The 21,235-nt window shown below is 56.9% G+C and overlaps 2 protein-coding genes across 9 annotated transcripts; both read right to left on the bottom strand.

The window, feature by feature from the left end:
* Positions 1-954: 954 nt before the first annotated feature.
* Positions 955-13,542, bottom strand: OSBPL7 (oxysterol binding protein like 7). 5 transcript variants are annotated; one of them, XM_032615933.1, is made up of 24 exons: positions 13,426-13,541; positions 13,143-13,272; positions 11,993-12,147; positions 11,759-11,884; positions 11,531-11,584; positions 10,806-10,919; positions 10,340-10,450; positions 10,127-10,244; positions 9,346-9,449; positions 8,900-8,992; positions 8,683-8,815; positions 8,500-8,594; positions 8,221-8,316; positions 7,429-7,566; positions 6,741-6,834; positions 5,571-5,803; positions 5,289-5,426; positions 4,138-4,201; positions 3,959-4,037; positions 2,895-3,039; positions 2,650-2,794; positions 2,437-2,563; positions 2,104-2,226; positions 955-1,957 (listed from the first exon to the last, which is right to left on the bottom strand). In XM_032615933.1, exons 3-24 carry the CDS (start codon positions 12,065-12,067, stop codon positions 1,849-1,851), a joined length of 2,514 nt encoding a protein of 837 aa, XP_032471824.1. In that variant the 5' UTR covers positions 12,068-12,147; positions 13,143-13,272; positions 13,426-13,541; the 3' UTR covers positions 955-1,848. The 5 variants fall into 5 exon arrangements, 4 of the variants coding, with proteins under 4 accessions (XP_032471824.1, XP_032471825.1, XP_032471823.1 ...); XM_032615934.1 differs by lacking the exon at positions 13,426-13,541 and adding an exon at positions 13,364-13,379; XM_032615932.1 differs by lacking the exon at positions 13,143-13,272 and having other exon boundaries at positions 13,426-13,542.
* Positions 13,543-15,579: 2,037 nt separating this feature from the next.
* Positions 15,580-21,208, bottom strand: MRPL10 (mitochondrial ribosomal protein L10). 4 transcript variants are annotated; one of them, XM_032615928.1, is made up of 6 exons: positions 21,083-21,208; positions 19,054-19,223; positions 17,653-17,817; positions 17,254-17,398; positions 16,362-16,533; positions 15,580-16,028 (listed from the first exon to the last, which is right to left on the bottom strand). In XM_032615928.1, exons 1-6 carry the CDS (start codon positions 21,132-21,134, stop codon positions 15,917-15,919), a joined length of 816 nt encoding a protein of 271 aa, XP_032471819.1. In that variant the 5' UTR covers positions 21,135-21,208; the 3' UTR covers positions 15,580-15,916. The 4 variants fall into 4 exon arrangements, with proteins under 4 accessions (XP_032471819.1, XP_032471821.1, XP_032471820.1 ...); XM_032615930.1 differs by lacking the exon at positions 21,083-21,208 and adding an exon at positions 20,921-21,061; XM_032615929.1 differs by having other exon boundaries at positions 15,580-16,533.
* Between the last annotated feature and the right edge of the window lie 27 nt (positions 21,209-21,235).

Here is a 21,235-nt window from a genome sequence, read left to right as displayed (position 1 = left end):
AGGTGTCCCCTGAGAGCTGCAAATCAGCATATAACGACTCCGCCCAAACCCCTGCACTAGGAGATGACCAAACTCTAGCACAGCTTCCAGCAGCCTGTGTTCCTAGGATGACCCCAGTCCCCTGAGATGCCTGCCTGAGAAAGCTCCACACTGCCAGCAGAATTCACTGCTTGTTCTAGCCAACACCTGACACAGGGCCCTGACTTCCTTTTCTTAGAGCAGGGCCTGTGTGTGCAGTGCGGTGGGCTGAGGGGCTAGGAGACAACAAATGAAATCAGGAGCCTGGACATACATTCTCCTCTAAGACACAAAAGAAGCCAAATGAAGGACCACGGAGTCCCTGAACAGAAAGGCAAGGCACTTGACCAAGATCAGAACAGCTTTGGAATAACAGAGCTGGGACCTGAACTCAGCCAAGGCCGTGCGGGAGGGGGAGAAATGCAGCTCGCCCTGTTCTCCCATCCCTTCTAGTCCCTCCCCCCTCCCACCTTCCCTTGAAAAGTCACTGAGGGGGTGAGAGGGTGAGCACAGACCTGACCGAGGATGCTGGGGGTGGGGGCAGCTTCTGTGCCAGAGGGGCACAGGGACCACACAGTTTTCTGCCTGATTAAGGAGTTTGGGTTTTCCCCTGAGGCGCTCAGAAGCAATGGATGTATTTGAAGCAGGTACGAGGTGCCATATTTCTCTTTTAAAATATCACCCTGAAAGCCAGCATTAGAATGGAAGTGACTGGAGGCTCCAAGGATACTGCAATAGTCCAGGCGAAAGTTGATAAGGGCCCAGCCTAAGCTAGGTGCAATCACGAGAAGGGGTCAGAGAGACACTGAGGCAGAACTGACAGGAGGTGCGGATTCAGGGAGAGAGATGACATTGGGTCTTTAGCCCAGGTGAGTGGGGAGCTATGGGCCTTCACTGGGCTTGAGCGCATGTGTTTTTCAATGAATGGTCACAGGCCAAAGTTTGGGACAGTCTTTACTGGAGTTTGGAATGTCATAGCAATTCACCTTAATCAGAGGCAGACTGGTAAAATGAGCAGCAATGGTGGCGGACCCCCCGCGGGGGGCATCCGGCCTACACGAGGAATCCTGCTCGCCCGCAAGCAGTACACAGGCACACGCACACACTCTTCTACACAAACCAACACTCTCATGAGTGCTCGCTCACTCCGGGTGGGTCAGAGGCCAGGCGCCCTTCCTGCCCTGTCTGCTCTGGGGGATCCACTGAGCTGAGACTGAAGGAAACCACTTGAGGACCAGGGACGAAGGAGCTGCAGGCGTTTTGCGGTTTGGGAGAAGGGGATCCAGGAGGATAGGAGAAATTACCAGGGCCAAGCAAAGGGAGCCCCTCTGGGCCAGGGCAGGGGGAGAAGATGCTGGAGATGGGGCATGGGAGGGACGGGGGTGGGAGAAAAGGCCATCCCCTCTCCTTCACTCGCTCCAACCTCACAGCTGGGGCCAGAGTCCTGGGCATGGGAATCCTGGGGAACGTCGAGGGGTCCCCTGTGTCCTAGGAAGGCACTGAAATGGGGAACAGATCCTGGAGGGCCTGGAGTCTCCCCCAAGTACCCCAAGGGGTAAGGAAGGGGTTGACAGAGCATGGAGGGTCTTACATGCTGGTTGTCTGGGGCAACAAGACTGGGGAAGCACGAATACTGCTTCCCACCCCAAACAAGGGGTGGGTGATGGGCTGAGATGCAGCCCCTCTGGCCGGCAGAGGGGAGAGGGCCAGAGCCAGGGCTTCCCCTTTGGTCTCCAGGGCAGTGAGTGGGAGAGCCTGGCCTCGCCCATGTGTCCGTGGCGGGGTGGGGGCAGGAGGGGGGACCGGGGCCTCCTGCCCCTGGGGCCTGGGCTACCAGAGCACGGCCCCGTCCAGGTTCCCGTAGCCCGGCTCGGCCCGCAGCCGCCAGTATGTGTTGTTAGTCACCCACCACTCCTTCCCGCTGCTGTCTGTCTGCCGCCTGGGGGGAAGGGGGCCACGGAAGAAGAGGGGTGAACATCCAGCACTGAGGCCGGGGTCCCGAGGTGCTGCCGTACGCTGCTGGCCCCACTTGAAGCAGGAAGGGGCTAGTGGGGAGGAGGAGGGGGGCCTGGGTTGCAGAGGCACCTGAAGAAGCGAGCCTGGTGGACGATGTTGTTCTCCTCCATCACTCTGCGCCTGTCTCGCTGAAGCTGCTCAATCCTTCTCTTCTGGGCCTCGGCGGCCTGTATGTTCCCCTCCTCCAGGTACCTGAGCATCCAGACGGTAGTCAGCGGAACTGCCCACTCTCAGAGGCCCCCAAATCCAAGGCCGCCATGCCTGCCCAGTTCTGCCCCCAAACGGGTCCCATCTCCCCGAGGCAACTCAAGGAAGGAAGGACATAGTCCCAGGTCTGCGTGGAAACCCACGTGGGGAGGGAGGAGCCCGGAGCTTCCGGAGCGGCACCCGCCTGGCACTGACCTCTGGTCTGGCCGGAGCCGCGTGTCTGTGGAAGGCAGGGACCGCTTCAGCTCTGCCGTCAGCTCATTCAGCTCCAAAGCAAACTGAGTGAAGCCGAAGTTTCGCTCATAGTTTGGGGGCATTGAGTCTAGGGGGAAGGCAGGGGGCTGGGGCAGGTGGGCTGTGCACAGCTGCCCTCACCTCTGCCCAGCCCACCCCAAGCGCCCCACTTACTGGGTTTCCAGATGCACTGACCGCCGGGCGGGGGTCCCCGGTACAGGCCCTCGGGCCACTTCCCGAAGAGTCGGTGGAGGACGCGGCCGCTTCGGCTGAACACGGCACCCTGCACCTCATGGACATTGGAGCTCCAGTACTTGGCCTGGGGTGGGGGGTGGGACAGAGGGCTTAGGGAGGTGTCCCCTCCTCTTCCCCGGGGGCGAGCTGCTGGGACGGACAGGTGGGGCAGGGAGGCCACCCACCTTGCAGAAGGTGATCTTGCAGTGGCAGGAGCTGTCCTGCGTGTTCCGGATGAGCACCTCCCCGTAGTGCTCAATCCAGCGCTGGCCACTCAGGATGTTGTGAATGCAGGACGTCACCTTGTTCCACTCAAAGTGGTCCCCAAACCTGAGAGAGACAGAGCATGGCAGGGGGCAGCTGGCCGGCCCTGGGGAACAAGTGCCACCTGAGCCGGGGAATGCCTGTCTCATCAGAGCAGGTCATGTGGGTCTGGGAAAGGAACCCTGGGGTCCTGGTTCCAGCTCATGGTCCTTCCATGAAGGACGACGTATTTATAAAGCAAAGCAGCCTTCACAGAAAGTATTCAACTAACACGTCTCCATCTGTTGAGAAAGCTCCAGAGGGCCTAAGTCACAGGGGTAAAAACATAGACGGGTCCATGTCCTTGGGATATATGTCTGTTCACATATACCAGCCTGTTTACTCCCCACTTCTGTCGAATATTACTTATTACTCTTATTTTATAGACGAGCAGACTCAAGGCTCTGATGCGTCAAGTCTTTCTGCCGCTTGTCTAATTAAGTAGCAGAACCAAGACTCCCACCCAGGACTTCTGACCCTGAAATCCAGGGTCTTCCCCACCCCTGCACTGGCCTCTGGTTGCAGTTCCCCACCTATAACATGGCTAGATGAGGGTGCTTCAAATGTGGTTTGTGAGCAGTCCTGAAATCACTTTAGAATCACTTTAGGCTTGTGTGCGTGTGCGTGCGTGTGTGTGTGTGTGTGTGTGTGTGTGTGTGTGTGAATGGGTTACTGTGCACTGACTTGAAGTCTCAAATGCATTCCTTACTGTGAGTCATGGTCAAAAAGTGCGAAAGCCTCTTGATCAGATGACCCTGATGAGCCCTTCCAGCTCTAAGACTTTTCACCTTTCTTTACTGACAACTGCTGTTAACCCAGGTATAAATATACAGACACTGCCCCACCCTGAGCAGCTTCAGACCAGGCCTCTCTCTCCTGTCCCTCCCACCTCCCCATCCCAACCTGGGGAGGATGGCCTGTAGGCTGGGCCCGTGCCTACACTCACCTGGGCAGGCTCACATTGACCATCCCCACAGGCACAATCTCCAGGGATTTGCCCCAGAACTTGTTCTTCCACTTCATGTCTGGAGTTGGGTGGGGGAAGGAGAAGGACTGCAGAGATAAGACCAGAGAGTGTTCCAGCCCCTCCCCCATCTGCCCTTCACCCCCAGCCCCACCCTTTACCTTGCCAGAATATGAAGTTCTCAGACTCTGCATGGCACGCCGAGATGGGGGGGTGGTGGGAGACCTTGATGAGCAAGGAAGTCTTCTAGAGGCTGCTCGTGAGGACCCTGGGGTCTGCTCCTGACCCCAGGCCCCCAACATCCCTCACCCCCAGCCCCAGTTCCCCTGGGAAGCAGAAGACCAGTTAGTTCCAGGTCTCTTGTCTAGGTGTCCTTGGCCACCACCCAAATTCCATCTCCCTCTCCTTTCCCACGAGGCCCCTATGTTCTCCCTTCTCGCTCCCTCCCCTCTAGGGCCCTCCTTGCCGACCCTGTGCACGGTGCCCTCCAGAGATCCTGCCCAAGTCCTCTAGCAGTGACAGGTGGGGCCTCCACCCATGCCCTGCCTGAAAGCCAGCCCTCCCATGAGGACCCTCTTCCCTAATCATCTTCTCCCCCAAAGCGGATTACCACCCTGCAGCAATCTGCACAACACACCCTTGGAAAAACTCGGCCTCGCCCTCATTAGAACAGCTCCCCATCTGGAGCCTTGAACTCAGGGATCCTACAGCCTGCCCTCCTTGCCTCTCCCCATCCCCTGGCGCCCACCACTGCCTGAGTGTTCCCTACAAATTGCAGTTCTAAGCATGTCACTCGGGCTTCCCTGGTGGCGCAGTGGTTGGGAGTCTGCCTGCCGATGCAGGGGACGCGGGTTCGTGCCCCGGTCCGGGAAGATCCCACATACCACGGAGCAGCTGGGCCTGTGAGCCATGGCCACTGAGCCTGCACGTCCAGAGCCTGTGCTCCGCAACGGGAGAGGCCACAACAGTGAGAGGCCCGAGTACCAAAAAAAAAAAAAAAAAAAAAAAAAAACCCAAAGCATGTCACTCTACCGCTTAAAACTCTCCCGTGACTACCCGTGGCCTTCAGGATTTAAAAACCAAGCAACCAATAGAGCTGAATAACCTCCTATGAGCTTCCACAATCCCAGCTCTAGAACATGGTACAGTAACTCCTTGTTTGAAGTCCCTCTCCCCAAGGAGCGGGGAGCTCCTCCCTTGACGGCCCGACTGTCGGGTGTTCTCGCCCACGCCCTGGCCCCTTGAAGCCCGGGTGTTCCCCGGCCTTGGCCACATGGCTGCCCTGACCAGCCCACTTCTTCCAGGGCCTCACCTGCTCACTGATGAAGCGGAAACCTCGGTCAGGCCGCTCGCACTCGTAGGTCTCCCCCAGGACAGGGTTGAAGGGCTTGCAGCCCGCCCGGTGGTACGTGGAGGAGTAGGCTGACACCGCGAAGGCTGCGATGTACACCTGCAGGGGGCGGGGCGCCGGGGGATCAGAGGAGATGCCGCCCCGCCACCACCCTACCATGAGCCAGGACAGGGCCTGGGGTGGGCCCGGTAGACCGGATCCTGGGAGGTGGCGGCAGCCTGGGCGGGGTCTGGGCGGACCCACCATGCGCTCGCAGGGGTCGGTGGTCTGGCTGGCCTGGTCCAGAAGGCTGCTGTACTCCAGCTCCTCGCAGAGCCGCTGCAGGGTGCTGAGTGGCTCGTTGAGCTGCACGGGCATCGACACCTTGGACAGGTCCTTGCCGATGTTGTTCCACAGGATGTTCCACAGGCTCACGTCGGCCCCGGGCCCACTGGCAGCAGGTAGGCATTGGCGGCGGGGTGGTCCCACGGCTCCTCCTGGAACACAATCCCGGGGCCAACCCGCCTGTCACTCTGCCTTGGGCACCTCGCATCCAGGCCCATGGCCTCCCGAGCTCCTGAGGTGCTCCTAGGTCTGCTCGCTCCCAGGCCCCAGGCTCGACTCACTATATGGGGCAGGCGGCTGGGGGCTAATTCTTTTTTTTTGGGGGGTGGTGGGGAGTGGTTAATTCTTGATGAGCTCCTGGGGATTTAGGTGAGCAGCAGAGTTAAGAACCAGAGGACAGTTCCCACTGTTGGAAACAGAAACCCCGCACCCCAGAAGCCCTTCCTGAGTCTCACCCTTGGCTTCTACTCCGTTTTATAAGCACAGAAACCAATGTCAAAATTACTTAGCCCAGGGCTTCCCTGGTGGCGCAGTGGTTGAGAGTCCACCTGCCGATGCAGGGGATACAGGTTCGTGCCCTGGTCTGGGAAGATCCCACATGCCGCGGAGCGGCTGGGCCCGTGGGCCATGGCCACTGAGCCTGCACGTCCGGAGCCTGTGCTCCACAACGGGAGAGGCCACAACAGTGAGAGGCCCGTGTACCGCAAAAAATAAAATAAAATAAAATAAAACAAATAAAATTATTCAGCCCATTTTATAGATGAGGAAACAGGCCCCAAGAAGGAAAATGACACGTACGAACCCACACTGCTAAAAAGCAGGCCCTTCTGCCTATCAGGCCCACGCAAGCCTTCACAGAAGCCCAGAGTGGAGACTAGCCCCAGGCTGAGCCTGCCCCACCCCCAGGGCCACCCCTGGAGCACAGTCACAGCTTAGCCTTACTCACCCCCAGGGTCACCCCTGGAGTCAGCACCCGAAGCCATTAGCCCACCAGGACTACAAGGGACTACTTCCCAAGAGGCCTGGGCCTGGACGAACCCCATTGCTGTGCCCACCTCCTGCCCTCCCTCCTGCCCGTCTGGCTGGCACCTTTCTGACAGCGCTCAGCTCCCCTGAGGTCGAGCACCTCCTCGGACAGGCTGGTGGTGACTTCACTGGTGCACGACTCCTCCTCCTCTGAGCCCTGGGCCAGGGACAGATGAGAGGCTGGGCAGACTAGGCCTCCCCCAGGCAGCTGGACAGTGCCCAGGGCCTGGCAAGAATCTGCCCAGCTAGCCCTTTGGTGGGAAGGGGAAGAGAATATATTTGGGAGGGTCTGAGCCCTAAGACACTGCCCCGGGAGGCCTGGAATCATGGCGTGCCCTGCCACCTTGGGAGGGAGAGGGCCTGGCCTTACAACTAGCAGGGAGACAGCTCAGGGACTTGGCGGGACACTGAGGGAAGGGAAGCTGGGGATTACTGGGATTCAGGGTCAGGAGGGTGAGCGTCAAGGGAGTGCTAAGGCTGAAACGAGGTCACAGAGAGATGACGGGGTGCAGCTGAGACAGCAGTTTCAGTAGAACCCATGGGGATGGAGCACATCAAACTGGAAGAAGGGTCCCCAGCAGAGATTTCTAAGCAGGGCCGCACAAACCCAGCAGATCTGGACGTGTTCCCAGAGAAGTGGTCGAGGTGCTTAGAAAGGACTTGGGAATCTACAGATTCCAGTCTCCCGGGACCACACCCCTCTATTCCCAGGGTCCCTCCTCTCTCACTACCAGCTTCCCCGCTCCCTCACCTCATTCTCAGAAGAGCTGGCAGAGAGGAGAACCTCACAGGCATCAAAGAACTCTGTGTGGGAATCAGCGAGGGAAAGGACGCTGCTCTGGGACAGCTGAGGGGTCAGCTCTCGCCCCTTCATGTACAGAGCTTCTTGCTGTGGGAGCGGGACAGGTGTCAGGCCCAAGGCCCAGCCGGGAGAGTCAGGCCGGGCTCCCCTGGCCTGACAGCTCCCTTGTGAGGGAAGTGTGACCGGGGACTTTTACTATCTGAGTCTGAGACCTGCTGAGCAGGAGAAGATGCGGAGGGGAGCGAGTGTAGTGGGGTACGAAGGCCTGGTGGAAAGATCCCGGCCTGGAAGTGAGGAGACACAGGTTCCATAATAACTGCCTGGGCACTGACTCTGAGCCTGGCTCCAAGCCCTTTGCGTGTATCAACTCCATCAATCCCAACACTCATCCTACCAGGTAGGTGCAATTATTACCCCCACTTTGCAGATTAGGACACTGAGGCTCTGGGTCATGGAGCCAGATTCAAACCCATGTAGTACGGGAGCCTGGGCCCATCAATTAGATCCTCTGAGTCTCAGTTTCCTCATCTGTGAACTTGAGGGTAAGAATCACTGCCTCATGGGACTCTGACTTAAAAGCAAAAGCACTCTGCATGCTGTTAAGAAATGACCCAGATGTGGCTGCTGCCCGTGTTCCGTGAAAGGGGCTGGAGTTTCAGGTCTGAACGCCAACCACGCCTTCACTTCTGCTGAGAAAGACGGCCCAGAGGAATGGTCCCCACAGCCCACCCCGGCTCCCACCTCCTCGGGGTTGAGGGAGCTGAAGGAGTCTGCAGTGGTGTCGGAGGACACGGACAGCGAGTGGAGGCGCCTCGGGCCAGCTGCGGCCTCAGAGACCTGCAGGGAGAGGGTGAGGGCACAGGTGCCGGGACGGGGCGGGTGAAGCCCTCCCCAGCCTGCCGGGCACAGCCTGCCTCCTCCAACCTCCCTTCCCGGCCCAGGTCCGGGACCACCCCCAGGCCTGCAGTCCTCAGGGCTCGGGCCCGCTCCTCCCACTGGCCACCCTGCCCCCAGCCTCACCCCCAGCCTGGACGGCTCCGAACCCTGGTGCAGGTCCCTCAGTCGGTCCCGTTCAGTGGTGAGGGCGGCCAGGACACTGCTGAGCGAGCTGTGCACTGTGGGGGCAGGCCGGCCATCAGACTCCCTTCCTCTCCCTCTCCCTCTCCCCGCCTGCCCCCAGCCACCCCCAGGGCACGCACTCACCCTTCTGAGCCAGGGCCCAGAAACTGCGCTGCACGTGGGCATAGTCTGGGGGTGGCAGCCCGCGGGGGCCCGAGGGGTCCCGGGACTCCAGGTAGCGAGATAGGTTGGGAACAGAGCCGTGGAGACGACCCACCTGTAGGCGAAGGGGAGGGGTTGAAGGGTGCAGCCTCCTTCAGAGCCTCCCACCCAGCATCTCGGGGTCCACACCCCGCCTCACCCGCCCGATGGTGTCGTCCTTGGCAAAGCTCTGTGTGCACCACATGCGGCTGGTCCGCTTCCCCTTCTTGGGTCTCTCGGTCGTCACCGAGGCCTGGCAAGTCGAGGTGAGGGAGTTTCAGTCTCAGGGTGGGGAAGACCACCAAAGCCGGGAGAGAGGTAGACGGTCATGAAGGAGGACGCAGAGACACCAGCATCCCGGAGGCAGAAGACCGACAGCCTGGCAGCCGCCTGGGCACAGGAGGAAGGGGTCGCTCCAAAGGGGCAGAAAGACAACCCTGAGGCGGTCTGGACACGGTGGGGAGGGGCAACGGGGAGATGGTGGCTCTCCAGGAAACCGCAGCATATAAGGGGGACTGGGGACCTGTCCGGGGAAGTGATGGAGATGAAGACAGCAAGAGCGGAGATAGCCCTGGGCGGGCCCCTGCCTCCTCCCCTGGACCTTACCTGGTGTGTGGGGATAACAGGGGCTGAGGGGATCCGGGGCAGGGACTCCAGGCTCTGGAGGAGTCTGTGGAGTTCCTGGAGCTTCCCCTGACACTCAGAGAGCTCTGCGGGAAGGATGAATGAGGAAGTCCCTCTCCCAACACTGGCCAGTCCCCCCAGAGTCTGTCCGTTAGCTTCCCTTCCTCCTCCAAAGACTTCACCGGCAGCCACGGAAATGCCGACACTGGCTGCCCTCCCCCACTCACGAGCCCAAAGCAGTTCCCAGCTCCCACCCTTTGGTCTGGCCTCACGGAAGCGCCCGCACCCCAATCTGCACTCTGTTCCCAGACCACACCTTACCTCGGCCACCTCCACACAGGCCAGGGGGCTCCCACTCTTGCTCTCCCCCCTTGGTTTGCATTTCCCTCTCCCAGGCCAGCATCGCAGCCTGCAACTCCAGGAATCCGGTTCTAGTGCACACCCCTTCCCTGGCACTACTCCTCAGGACCCCTCCCTGCGTTGGCATTCTGGATCTTCTTTTTCATGAGTCCTGGCCCTGTGTCCGGGTCTGTCTATATGCCTAGAGCACGAGCCCCATCATTCTCTGTAAGCCTGAGGCTCCCCAGGGCAGGGCCCTAGGAGACCTGATCAGCCTAGAGACGGAGGCTGTCTCCCCCATCAGACTGGGGCTCCCAGAGGCAGGGATGGAGGTAACATTTTCTCCTCCTTGTGCCTGCTGATGCCACCTAGATGCAATAGCATGGGCCCTTCCCACGGAGGCGCAGTGCCAGGGGCCCCTCACCATGAGAACAGCGGTCTAACCCATCACTGTCCCTCAGCCAGGAAGACACCTTCTCCCGAGGTCCAACCCCTGGCAGAGCCGAGGCACTGCCCGCTGCCGGAAGCTGGGCACCAGGAACCTGTGGGGTGAGTCAAGGGTCAGCAAGGTGCCTGCCTCCCTGAGTCTCATCCTGAATCCCCACATCACCTGTCGCTGCCCCAGGGCCCATCTTACCTTCCGGTGAGTGGTGCTGGGCAGCAGGCTTCGGGGCACATCCAGGTGCTGGGCCAGGCGGTGGGCACGCAGCTGAGCCACCCAGCTCTGGAACAGGTCCTGTGATTTGATCTGCAGAGGTGATGGAGAAGGGGAGGGATGCATGAAAAGAAGGATTGCTTTCTAGAGGCAAGAAGTTGGGGCTCTGGTCCGCAGGCAGGCAGGGTCTCTCCCTATAGCACACAGCTTGTGCAAAGGTCCCCTGCGGGGAGGCAGAAACAGCTTCTGCAGGTCTCCAAGCCTTCAGCTCTGTTCCTGTTCACACAACAGCCAACAGGGCCAGTTTGCCGTTGGCTATTGTACATGGTAGGAACTCCCTTCTGGTCAAACTCAGACAGACCCTCGGCCCCTGTCCCTCTCTCCTGCGTGCCCCAGTGCCTCTGACAGGCTGGGGACCAAGCCACCACCTGGCTCCCAGGGATGTCACCTTGAGGTGGTAGATGTTGTCTTCAGTGTCAAGGTCAATGCGCTGGGCCTTTTTGTTGATGGACATGACCGACAGTCGGACATCAATGGAGCCATGGAGCTTCCCCTTGGTGATCTGGGGTGGAGAGATCAGAGGGGGAAAGGGGGACTGGTTTTAGGCCACCAGGGCCACCATCACTGAGGTCACGCTAGGCTCAAGGGCCAGGCAGCAGGTTCACCCTCATGCCCAAGTCACAGTATCAGCAGGACTTGTCAGTCATCCTCCTGCGCACAGGACACCCCGCTATGTCAAGTCACAATCTGAGCTCTAGGCAGTCACAGAGTGAGGAAAACTTTTCCCACCCTCAGGAATCTGCGAGGTTGAGAAAGGAACACCTTCTTGGAGAGAGCCTGGGTGTCTAGGCCTTTAGTTCCTTGTTCCTGCAAGAGTGGAGGACAAGGACGGGGATGATAAAGCTCCCACGTCTTGGGTACTTATTTTACGCCCAGCACTGTCCTGAGAGCCCTCACCAAGACAAAGACTCTATAAATGAGTGGCTGCACTCTCTCCACGGTAGAAGTGAGGAGCTGAGGCCCAGGGAAGTAACCTGCCCAAGAGCCCACACCCAATAACTGGTGTCCCTGGGATTCAGACCCTGCTCTGGGGGATTCCAGAAGCCCCCTGCCCGCGCAGGGCACGCTGGGGCCAAAGTCCTCCCTCATCCCCCAGCCGAGGCCCTGACTCACATCTTGCCGAGTCGTTGCGTAGTGAAGGATCCCATCCTCGAGCACAAAGTATCTCTGTGACGTTGCCCAGAAGGGACAGGGCCCGGGGGGCAGAGAGGAAAGGATGTGGGGAGAGAGCAACCATACAGAAGTTTCTTCTGACACACAAACAGACTGTACCCCCCGGCAACCCCACACGTCCCCGTCCGGCGCCCCCATCCGGCCCCTCCCCTTGCCCTGCCTCCTTACCTTGTGCCAGCCCTTCAGAGGCCACTTCCTCTTCTTGAGCAGGTGGCCTTCCTGCCTCTCAGGCATTATACCCTCTGCCCCCAGCCGGCCCTGAGGCTCCTCCACCACCTCCCACAGCTCGGAGGCCTGCAGTCCAGGACAGAGTTGGGGAGCGGCCGGTGAAGCGACCACCTCTGCCTTTTTCCCCTGTGGGCCAAGCTCGGCGCGCCCGCTGCCTACTCCCCACCCTCAGACCTGCTGGGCACTGCTGGGCTTGGCGGACTGTGTGCTCTCAGCCAGGGAGGGAGGGTCCCGCTCTTGGAAGTCCATGGGGAAGGGAGTGGCCACTCCCTGCTGAGGACGTAGAGAAGTGTGGAAGGGGAAAGATGTCACCTTGTCCTGAGGGGGCCCTTGAAGCAGAAAGAGACCCTGTTAGCACAGACTCGGCTATCACCTTCCCCACCTCCAGCCGCTCTTGCACCCTCTGGGATGAGAGTCCCCGAGCACATCTTCCGCTCACCTGCCACACCTCTCCCAAGCCTGTCCCCACCCCACTCTGGGCAGGTCTCAGCGCCCGCTGCCCAGAGAGGTGGAGCGCGCAGCAGGCAGGCCGGTGCCAAAAGAAAACCTCGAAAAGTCAGCCCTGCCCCACCTTAGGCACTCACACATTCCCCAGCTCCAGGAAACACCCCATGCTTTCTCTGGAGGATTCCCTGGGGGTAATCAGAGGTGAGGCAGGGGAGTGAAGGAAGAGGCCCCAAAATAGGACAGAGGGATCCAGAGACTAGACATGTGAGATCTCAACCCAGCTCCTCTTCCACCAGGATCCCTGAGCCCAGCACCACAGCATGGAGGCTCCTCTGCCATCATCCCTTTACAGAGCCCCCCAACCTCTTGACCCCAGCTCCCCACCAATTGGCCTCCATATCCTCTAGTTCCTGGGCTCCCACTTTTCTGCCTGAGGAAACGGAGGCCTGAGACAGCCCGCATTTTCCCCTGTGCCTCCCATCAATCGCCCCCCTAGGATGCCCACTTCGGACCCTCTGTCCCCCCGTCCCCCAAGCCTCCTTTCTTTCATCCCTATCCCTGGGGCTCCTAAGAAGTGCCATCCACCTGGAGAGAGCGGGGGACGAGCCATTGGAGACACATGCCGAGGACTGCACAGGTCCCGCAGCAGTGCCCACAGGCGCCCTTGGCACCAGCCCTGGCCACCCTGGCTCCACGGGGAGATCAATAATGCATGAGGCTCTGTGTGTGTGAGATGGGGGAGGGGACTGGAGGGGCAAGGTTGGCCTGAAGCTGGGGGATCTTCCGGTGGAGGTGAGGCCAGGAGGGGACAGGGACGTGGTGGGGTGTGGGTGGCCAGGAGGTCAGGGCAGAGGGGCCCATGCTACCAGAGGCTGACCTGGGGGGAAAACTCCTACATTCAGCCATTGAAAGTTAACAAACTCTTCCAGCGTTTTGGGTGTCTCTGTGCCCTTTTCCTGGCTCCGTGGGATCCTGGCCCCTCATTGCTTGCGGGTGGAGGGGAGGCTCTGTTAGTAGAGGGTGCAGGTCGAGGTGAGCCAGGTGGGTGCCCCCTTTCCAGCTCCATTCCCGCCCTCATCTCTGGAAGAGCAGACCCACCAGCTTCAGGTGAATGTCCCCTTCTTGGGGAATGTCAGCTGATGCCAGCGCGGCCTCCTTACCCCAGAGTCCATGGACACCAGTGCTCCTTGGCCCGCGCACCGCTCCGCCTCTGTCACCGTCTCCGAGCCGCCAGCTCCCTGCTCACGGAGCTGAGCAGTGGCGGCAGCTGCAGCAGGAACCAGGAAGGAAGGAGACGTCGGAGCCTCCCCTCTAGCCGGATCTCCCCACTTCCCCCTCCCCTGGCCCCTCCTCCAGCCAAAGTCCGGGCAGCCGCTCAGCTCTGCCCCCCTGCTCCCCGGAGGACTCAGGGCTGAGCCGACTCCCCAGCGCCCAGAAAGCTTGGGAGTGGGAGCAGAGTCCCCAGTGGGCACAGTTCCAGATGGATCACAGAGGACTAGGGAGCTGCTGTCCCCAAGCTAGTGCTGGTGAAGAATTTGCTCACACTAGCATGGCCTTGACCCCAATTAGTACCCAAGGCCATTTCCTTATTAACCCCTGCCTCTGTTTTACATCTGAAAATAGATTGTGGAATTTGGAGCCAGCAAAGCTTTCAGGTTGACAGAAAGGGAGGGATGCCCCCGTGGAACCACAGCTGACAGTGCCAAAGGCAGTCAGCAGGGCATAGTTCAAGAGGGCCACAGTGAGGCTGTCACTGGGGGTGATGCCCCACCAGGTCAGGACCCATGGGGGCCGGAAGCACCTATGTGGTAAGACACCCCCCACCCCCCCAGCCTACCGAGTCTTTGGATGGGGGGCAGGTCTGGGGCAGTAACCACCTGGCTGTTAAAAGGCTAGCTGGAGCCAACTCTGGTACCCTTGGCCTCCCTTTCTGAATACCTTTGCCCTTCTGCTGCTCAATTCTAATTAAAAGTTACCTCTTGAGAAAGGGCTAGAATTCATTCAAATGAACATGAACTGGACTGACAGCTTTAAGTGCAGTGCAGCCACTTTCTGGAAAGAAGTGGGTTTAATGCTGTGGCTTCAGGCAATGCCAGCAGGCGAAGGATGCAATTCGAGGTTCTTCTTTGATTCCCAATATGACATAGGCCACTTCCCCAACCAGCTGTCCCGTGGGCCTTGGCTTACACATCTCTCAGGAGATGCCTGCTCTCTGTTCCATTCAGAACCTCAGCAGTCCCTGCCACCCCAGGAGGGCGTTGTTAGCACCTGGCAGGGTACTGGGAGTCAGGGAGAGCACTGGGCAGCACTGGCCAGACCAGCTCTGGCATCCAGGAGCCTCAGGGGCCTTTTAATTCAATTCCTATTGATTGAGCATCCCTGGGCAAACGGCAGAGCTGGGCACTGTGGAAAGCTGGTCCTGAACCAGGGAAGGAAAAGCTGCTGCAGATCATCATTGCCAGAGCAGTGTCTGCCCAGGACTAGAGAAGCTGTGGCACTGCTCCTAGAGCAATGATCAACTAACTCCCCGCATCACCCGTGTCCACCCGGAATGCGCTCCAATCAAGGACAAGGGCAGGCTTCTTGTCATACACCCCCTCTCCATTAAAAACCTCCAGTTCCCTGAGACTTGGATGAGGCCTCCTACTCAAGAGCCCCCAGACCCCCTTATTAAAACAGAATTCTAAAAAAAAAAAAAAAAAAAAAAAACAGAATCCTGGCTTTCCCTCAGTTTTTTTTTTTTTAATAAATTTATTTTATTTTTGGCTGCGTTGGATCTTCGTTGCTGTACGCGGGCTTTCTCTAGTTTCCGCGAGCGGGGGCTACTCTTCATTGCGGTGCACAGCCTTCTCATTGCGGTGGCTTCTTTTGTTGCAGAGCACGGGCTCTAGGTGCGTGGGCTTCAGTAGTTGCAGCACGTGGGCTCAGTAGTTGTGGCATGGGCTCTAGAGTGCACGCTCAGTAGTTCTGGCACACGGACTTAGTCGCTCCACAGCATGTGGGATCTTCCCGGACCAGGGCTCAAACCCGTGTCCCCTGCATTGGCAGGCGGATTCTTAACCACTGCACCACCAGGGAAGTCCCAGCTCTTTTGTTTTGAACCACCTGAGATGTGCCAGACACTGGACAAAGTGGGCAGCTGCCTTCAAAAGGACAAGCACTTAAGCAATGCCATTTGTGGGAGCAAGTACAGGGAGGTAACAGGCTTGGACATGGGAAGAGGAAGGATTTTCTAGGAAGAGAAGTGAGTCAGAGATGACCTTGGGAATAAGTCTACAGGGAGGATAAGCTTGTCAACAGCAAAACACAGTAAGTAAAATGCATTTCACTTTATCATAAAGCAGTGCTCCCAACTTTTCCACGACACGGCACACCCTGAGGGCGCAGAATTAACACCCAAGCACACTTGGGACCCTGATGAAAAAGCTTTAGTGTAGAAAACCAGGGCAGCATCTTCAGAGTAGGAAGAGCCTGGTTCAGTCCCTGTGCTGACTCTTGCCAACTGCATGACCTTGGGCGGGCTATTTAACTTCTCCTCCCCTTAGTCTTCCTCTCTCTGAAATGGGGATAACATGTGAGAAATACAGGATCTAGCACCTGTAAAGGGAGCCTGGCGTAGTAGGCTCTCAACAGATGCCACTCTCAGCACAATTAATTACTCAGTTGAGCTATTCTGGCACATTGGAGCCACGGGGGGATAGGCTGGGAGGCACGTGCAGCAAGGGCAGTGAACACAGAAACCAAAGTCTTCTCCGCCTTGGACCTGGAGAATGGAAAGAGACCGCTGCTAACAGGTCCCAAGTTGGGAAAACTAGGGACAAAGACAGTGATTACAAGCCACCTCCGTTCTGAAATGGGATCCCTCTACATCTCTGGGTTGCCATGTACTGGAAGAGATCTTTGTCAGTGAAAGCCAGGTAACAAACGCCACTCCCCACCCCAAGCTCCCCATATCTCTGACAGCCAACGGGGCAGAGCGTATTTATGGGCAGGCTGGGTACAAGAGGCTGGCTACGAGTCCGGAACAGGGTCGGGAGGATCCGGCTGCCCACTGGCTGGCACGACAGGGTCCTCCGCGTGTTGCTGTCTGACGTACCGATCCAGCAGGGCAGTCAGCCGGAGGGGCTGGTGCTGAAGCAGGGAGTGGGTCTGGGCCGTGAGGAGGGTAAGTCCTCCTACCAGCTCCCCCTGCACCAGGGCCAGGCTGGGGAGCTTGGAGTAGTTGATGAAGCCCTGCCTGCTGAGGATGGTGTCATCAACGCAGCCACCTGGAAGAACACAGGATCAGCGAGGCTCCCACAAATGCTTCTCTTCTCCAAAAATAATGGTCCAACCCTAGGAATTTGCTCTCCATTGCCCTTTTCTACCTCCCAGCCTTCCCCCAAATCTGGTTCCCACTTGTGCCCCGCCCCACTCCCACTGTTTCAGATCAATCCTCTCCCTTCCTTCCTAACTGTTCCCTAGAATCCCTTACATAATACATCTACCTGGCCCAACCCCCACTAAGTCACTGTTTCCTAAACTTCCTTGAAGAACCATGGAGTGTGTGTTTGGGGCAGGGGGACGGGGTGGGGAGAGTCTGTATAATAAACACAGATTCCTGCCCCCCAACACAGACCTGTGAAATCAGTATTCTCTGAAAGAAGGACCTCCAGGGACTCTCGGCATCAGGGGAGTCTAGGAAACATTGCTCACTATCCCTCAGCACCCTTCACTTGGGCTATTTGTTTTAAGTATCTTTGTCTTTGCGGGTTTCAATACCCACTACCCCCTTACTAGACTCAAGGTGTCTGAACTTCCCCTCCGCGGAGTGACACACACAAGCAGCCCTCATCAAATGGTGCCACTGACGCAGGCTCCATCGTGAGAGGGTGTCCCCTCCAAGCATGTCCACAGTTTTACCCACACAAGCCTTGAAGATGGCAGCAGGCTGCTCTAGCACCCACTCCCTTCACCCTCACCCCCAACTGGCAGGGGAGCCTGCTCACCCAACAGCGGCAGGAAAGGCACACTCTTCAAGATTCGCACCATCTCCTTGACCTTGGGCTCTTCACTGACCAGCAGCAGATTGTGCCCCACAAAAAGGGGCAGCAAACTTGGGTACTTGGAATCTTCCAGGAAGGACTTCAGGATCTGGAACAGCAAGAAAGAAGGGCTTACTGGGGTCAAGTAGGAGAAAGAGTCACCCACCTTAGTCACAGGCCACACCAGGCTGAGGGCTCAAGCCGAGGGTCTCCTCAAACCCTAATCACAGATTAGGCCCCGGACTAGAGGGCTGCCGTGGCAGGGAGGAGTCAGGAGTGCCACATCTTGGGAGAGATGCTGGGGTTTGAGATGGGGGTGAGGGAGGGGAATACGGCAACCCACGCCAGGGGGCCGTTCTCTACCTGGTTGGGGAAGACCTTCATCAGGATCTTGTGCCTCCGCAGCCGGTGCCGCATGAGAAGCTTGTCCTCCGCGCTCAGAGCCACGTTCTGGCAGACAGCTATCATTCGGTTGTCTCGGAAAACTGCTGCTATCTCCCGACGGAGGAGCCGGACGAGGCCCGTCTCCTGCAGTCAGAAAGGGAGGACCAAGGGGATGTAAAATGCCCCGTCTCCTTACACCCCTTACTCCCTCAGGGACAGGCGCTGGAGCTTCCAGTGATGCCCTAACGAAGATCAGGGTACAGGCAGGAGAGCTGGGCCTCTGACTCTGAGACATGTTCTATCTCCCACTCCATCCTTTCATTTCCATTTGATAACCACAGGCTTTACAGTAGTGTTTTTATTTTTTTAATTTTAAAAAATTTTATTATTGGGACATCCCTGGTGGTCCAGTGGGTAAGACTCTGCGCTCCCGATGCAGGGGGCCTGGGTTTGATCCCTGGTCAGGGAACCAGATCCGGCATGCATGCTGCAACTAAGAGGTCCACATGCCGCAACTAAAGAAGCCCACAGGCTGCAAGGAAGATCCCATGTGCCACAACAAAGACAAAGTGCAGCCTAAATAAGTAAATAAATATACATTTTAAAGTTTTTGTTATTATTCTTTTTGGCTGCATCGTGTGGCTTGTGGGATCTTAGTTTCCCAACCAGGGATTGAACCCGGGCCTTGGGCAGTGAAAGCACGGAGTCTTAACCACTGGACTGCCAGGAAATTCCCTAGAGCAGTGTTTTTAAAACCTGAGAATGCTCAGTCCCCTTGAACTGGACAGCAGTCTGACCCAGCAAACATTATTTTGCTAATAATACTGACAAAATCATTTAATTATCCCTGACACTGTGCTCAAGCTGAGTTATTTTACCAATTATAAATACAAGATCACTCTTTTGCAATGTTAATTCAAAATTGAGGTATCTTTACAGAGCAAGACTTCGTTTTCTCAAGACAGTATTTCTCAAAGTTGAGAACTTGTGGAGCTGAGAACCACCGTGAAGTTCCCAATTCTCCACTGGTCTTTTTCAAGGACAAAAAACCTCGTGTTGTTCCTCTAAGAAAACACGGAAGCTTCAAGACGGGAGCGATGTTCTCTCCTACCTCCGCCTGTGTGGATAGCTTTCACACACACATTTTTGGAGACAAGAATGAAGGAAATCCAGGAACCCTGTCCAAACCACAGAGCCCAAAAGGCCGACGCAGAATCAAGTGCAGATTTCATTTGAAAGCATCTGGACTACAGGGTCAAAGTGGGGAAGTAATGATGTGGATGACCATGTCCTGGAGTGCTACTTCATTATGGCCACAGAGACAAGATCACTTTAATCCACCATCCCACCACCAGGTGACATGCCCAGCCTGTTTCTTACCTCCTGGGGGGGCCTGGGAGGGGGCGGCAGGCATCTGGGGTTGACAGCAGGTTTGGGGGGGATATACTCAGTCACAGCCATCAACTTCTGCCGTTCAAAGTGCATCACACGACGGTGACGGGTAACAGCCTTGGAGCCATAGCGGACAAGCTGGCGGATGGGCAGCTGGCCTGGGAGAAGAAACGGCCATATGGTGAGAAGCAGCCTCTTAGTCTGCACCAGATGGACAAAACCCACCCCCTAGGCGCAGACAACCAGAGTTCACAGAGCTAGCCTCAGCACTGAGTGGGACAAGGAACTCTGCTAGAAAGCGTGAATCCCCGAACCTTCTCTTCTCTTTAATTGGTGACCTTAGCTCAGGTGCTTGATCCTTGGAGGTGCCTATTTCCCCAGCTCTTTATGCAAAGAGATAAGGAAAAAATGAGAACAAAGGAGAAAGTATTTTGAATACACTTTAAAAAGGAGGAGAGAGCTGGGCAAATGTTTTCTTAAATGACCAAATAAAAATTTAACTTTGAGAGCCATATGGCCTATCGCTACTACTCAGCTCTGCCACTGTATGATGGAAGTAACCATAGACAATACGTAAACAAACAGATGTAGCTGTGTTCCAATACAACTATGTAGGAAAGATGGTGACCAGCCCTGCCATAGTTTGCCAACCCCTGCTATAAGCCAGTGGTTCTCAAAGTGTGCACCACGACCACCCCTCCCCAACCCAACATCAGCATCACCCAGGAACTTGTTAGAAAATCAAGCTCTCGGGCCCCGTCCTAGATCTACTGAGTCAGTAGCTCTGGAGCGGAGCCCAGAAAACAGTGTTAACAAGCCCTCCAGGTGATGCTGATGCTGGCTAAAGTTTGAGAACCACTGCTCTATGCATTGTTCCTTCCCCCATGATTTGAAGCAAGAGGGAAAAGTTATACTGTCCTCACAGCTCCCCGAAACAAGTCTCCCTCCTCTCTACGCTTCTTGTTTACAGGCATTGCTGGAGAGCACCCCTCAGAAGACAAGGGAGCCACTCGAAAGCCCTAAGCCAAGGTAACCGCTTCACGCTCAACAAAAGGACCCAAGCTAGAGCTTCCCACTTTCAGCCCTTCCCAAGGCCGGAATGGGATCTCAGAGAAAGGTGCAGCCAGAAGGTGGCTCTAACAGTCAGAGAGCATGGAGATTTGCTTAAGTGAGAGGTTTTCTTGCCAGTGGCCACAAAACCTAACTGTTAAGTTAGATCAGATGGAACAAGATTTTTCAAAAAATTTTGCAGTTTTATTGAGATATAATTGACACACATGGAACCAGATTTTAATCTCTCTCCTGCCACTTACTAGCTGTGACCTTGACCAGTCACTCAATTGGTCTAAACTTGAGTTTCTTAATCTGTAAAGAGGGGAAGATAATGCCTTCTTCAAAGGACACTTTAAGGTTTAAATGAAATAATACATGTAAAGTACTTATCACTGTGCCGGACCTATATTACGTACTCAAAATCATTCATTAAACAAATATCTATAGCATGCCTATTAATGTCAGGCACCATGCCACATGCTGGCTATGCTGAACGAACATGGGTTCTGCCATTATGGAGTTTATAGTCTAACAGAGAAAACAACAAATAAAGAAATGCTAACTTAGATTGTGATAAGGCGAAGGGGTCGGTAAACAGGGTGAGAGATACAGATTTAACAGGGGAAACCTTTGCGTAGGGTGGCGAGGGAAGGCCTGAGATGACATTTAGGCTGAGACCTTAAGGAATCTCTGGAGGCAGAAAGAGCTGGGTGGTGGGCTAGAGAAACCCCAAACAAGGCAGGGGGGCTGGGGCGTCGAGAATAAATACTGTAGCTGTCGCTGACGTAGAGTCCGGACTCACAGGAAATTAGATGGGGGAAGGAGGCCGGCGATCTAGCTGGGGCCAGGGGTCATCAGAAGGTGTCTGGGATCAGAGATTTCGGGAGGGGATTAGTAGTAGAGGAGGGAGACGACTAGAGAGCATCGGCCGGAACGCGCCGAGAAGACGTGGGCCGCTCCTTACCCGCTTGGGGCAGGAGACCCCCTCGCAGCGTCCTAGCCACGGCCGCAGCCATCGCCACCGGAAGAACGGCCGGGAGCCTAGCGAGACGGAAGGAGCTAAGGATTGTGGGTAGTCCCAGGGCCGGAAGCGGAGGGCGGAGCCGCCGGCTGGAGC

Source organism: Phocoena sinus, chromosome 20 (assembly GCF_008692025.1).
Source record: "Phocoena sinus isolate mPhoSin1 chromosome 20, mPhoSin1.pri, whole genome shotgun sequence".
Taxonomy (NCBI): Eukaryota; Metazoa; Chordata; class Mammalia; order Artiodactyla; family Phocoenidae; genus Phocoena; species Phocoena sinus.
Note: the sequence above shows the minus strand (reverse complement) of the source record. Positions and strands in the feature narration are given on the sequence as shown.

What these genes read in the sequence shown, in the direction of transcription:
- MRPL10 (XM_032615928.1), bottom strand. Translation starts at nt 21,134, where the DNA reads ATGGCTGCGGCCGTGGCTAGGACGCTGCGAGGGGGTCTCCTGCCCCAA. An exon ending in CTCCCAGGCCCCCCCAGGAG is followed by an intron (nt 17,818 to 19,053) that starts GTAAGAAACAGG and finishes TTCTGACTGCAG; the next exon opens with GAGACGGGCCTCGTCCGGCT. An exon ending in TGAAGGTCTTCCCCAACCAG is followed by an intron (nt 17,399 to 17,652) that starts GTAGAGAACGGC and finishes TTGCTGTTCCAG; the next exon opens with ATCCTGAAGTCCTTCCTGGA.
- OSBPL7 (XM_032615932.1), bottom strand. Translation starts at nt 12,067, where the DNA reads ATGGACTTCCAAGAGCGGGACCCTCCCTCCCTGGCTGAGAGCACACAG. An exon ending in CCAGCTCTTCTGAGAATGAG is followed by an intron (nt 6,835 to 7,428) that starts GTGAGGGAGCGG and finishes TCCCTGGCCCAG; the next exon opens with GGCTCAGAGGAGGAGGAGTC. An exon ending in GTCAATGTGAGCCTGCCCAG is followed by an intron (nt 3,040 to 3,958) that starts GTGAGTGTAGGC and finishes TGTCTCTCTCAG; the next exon opens with GTTTGGGGACCACTTTGAGT.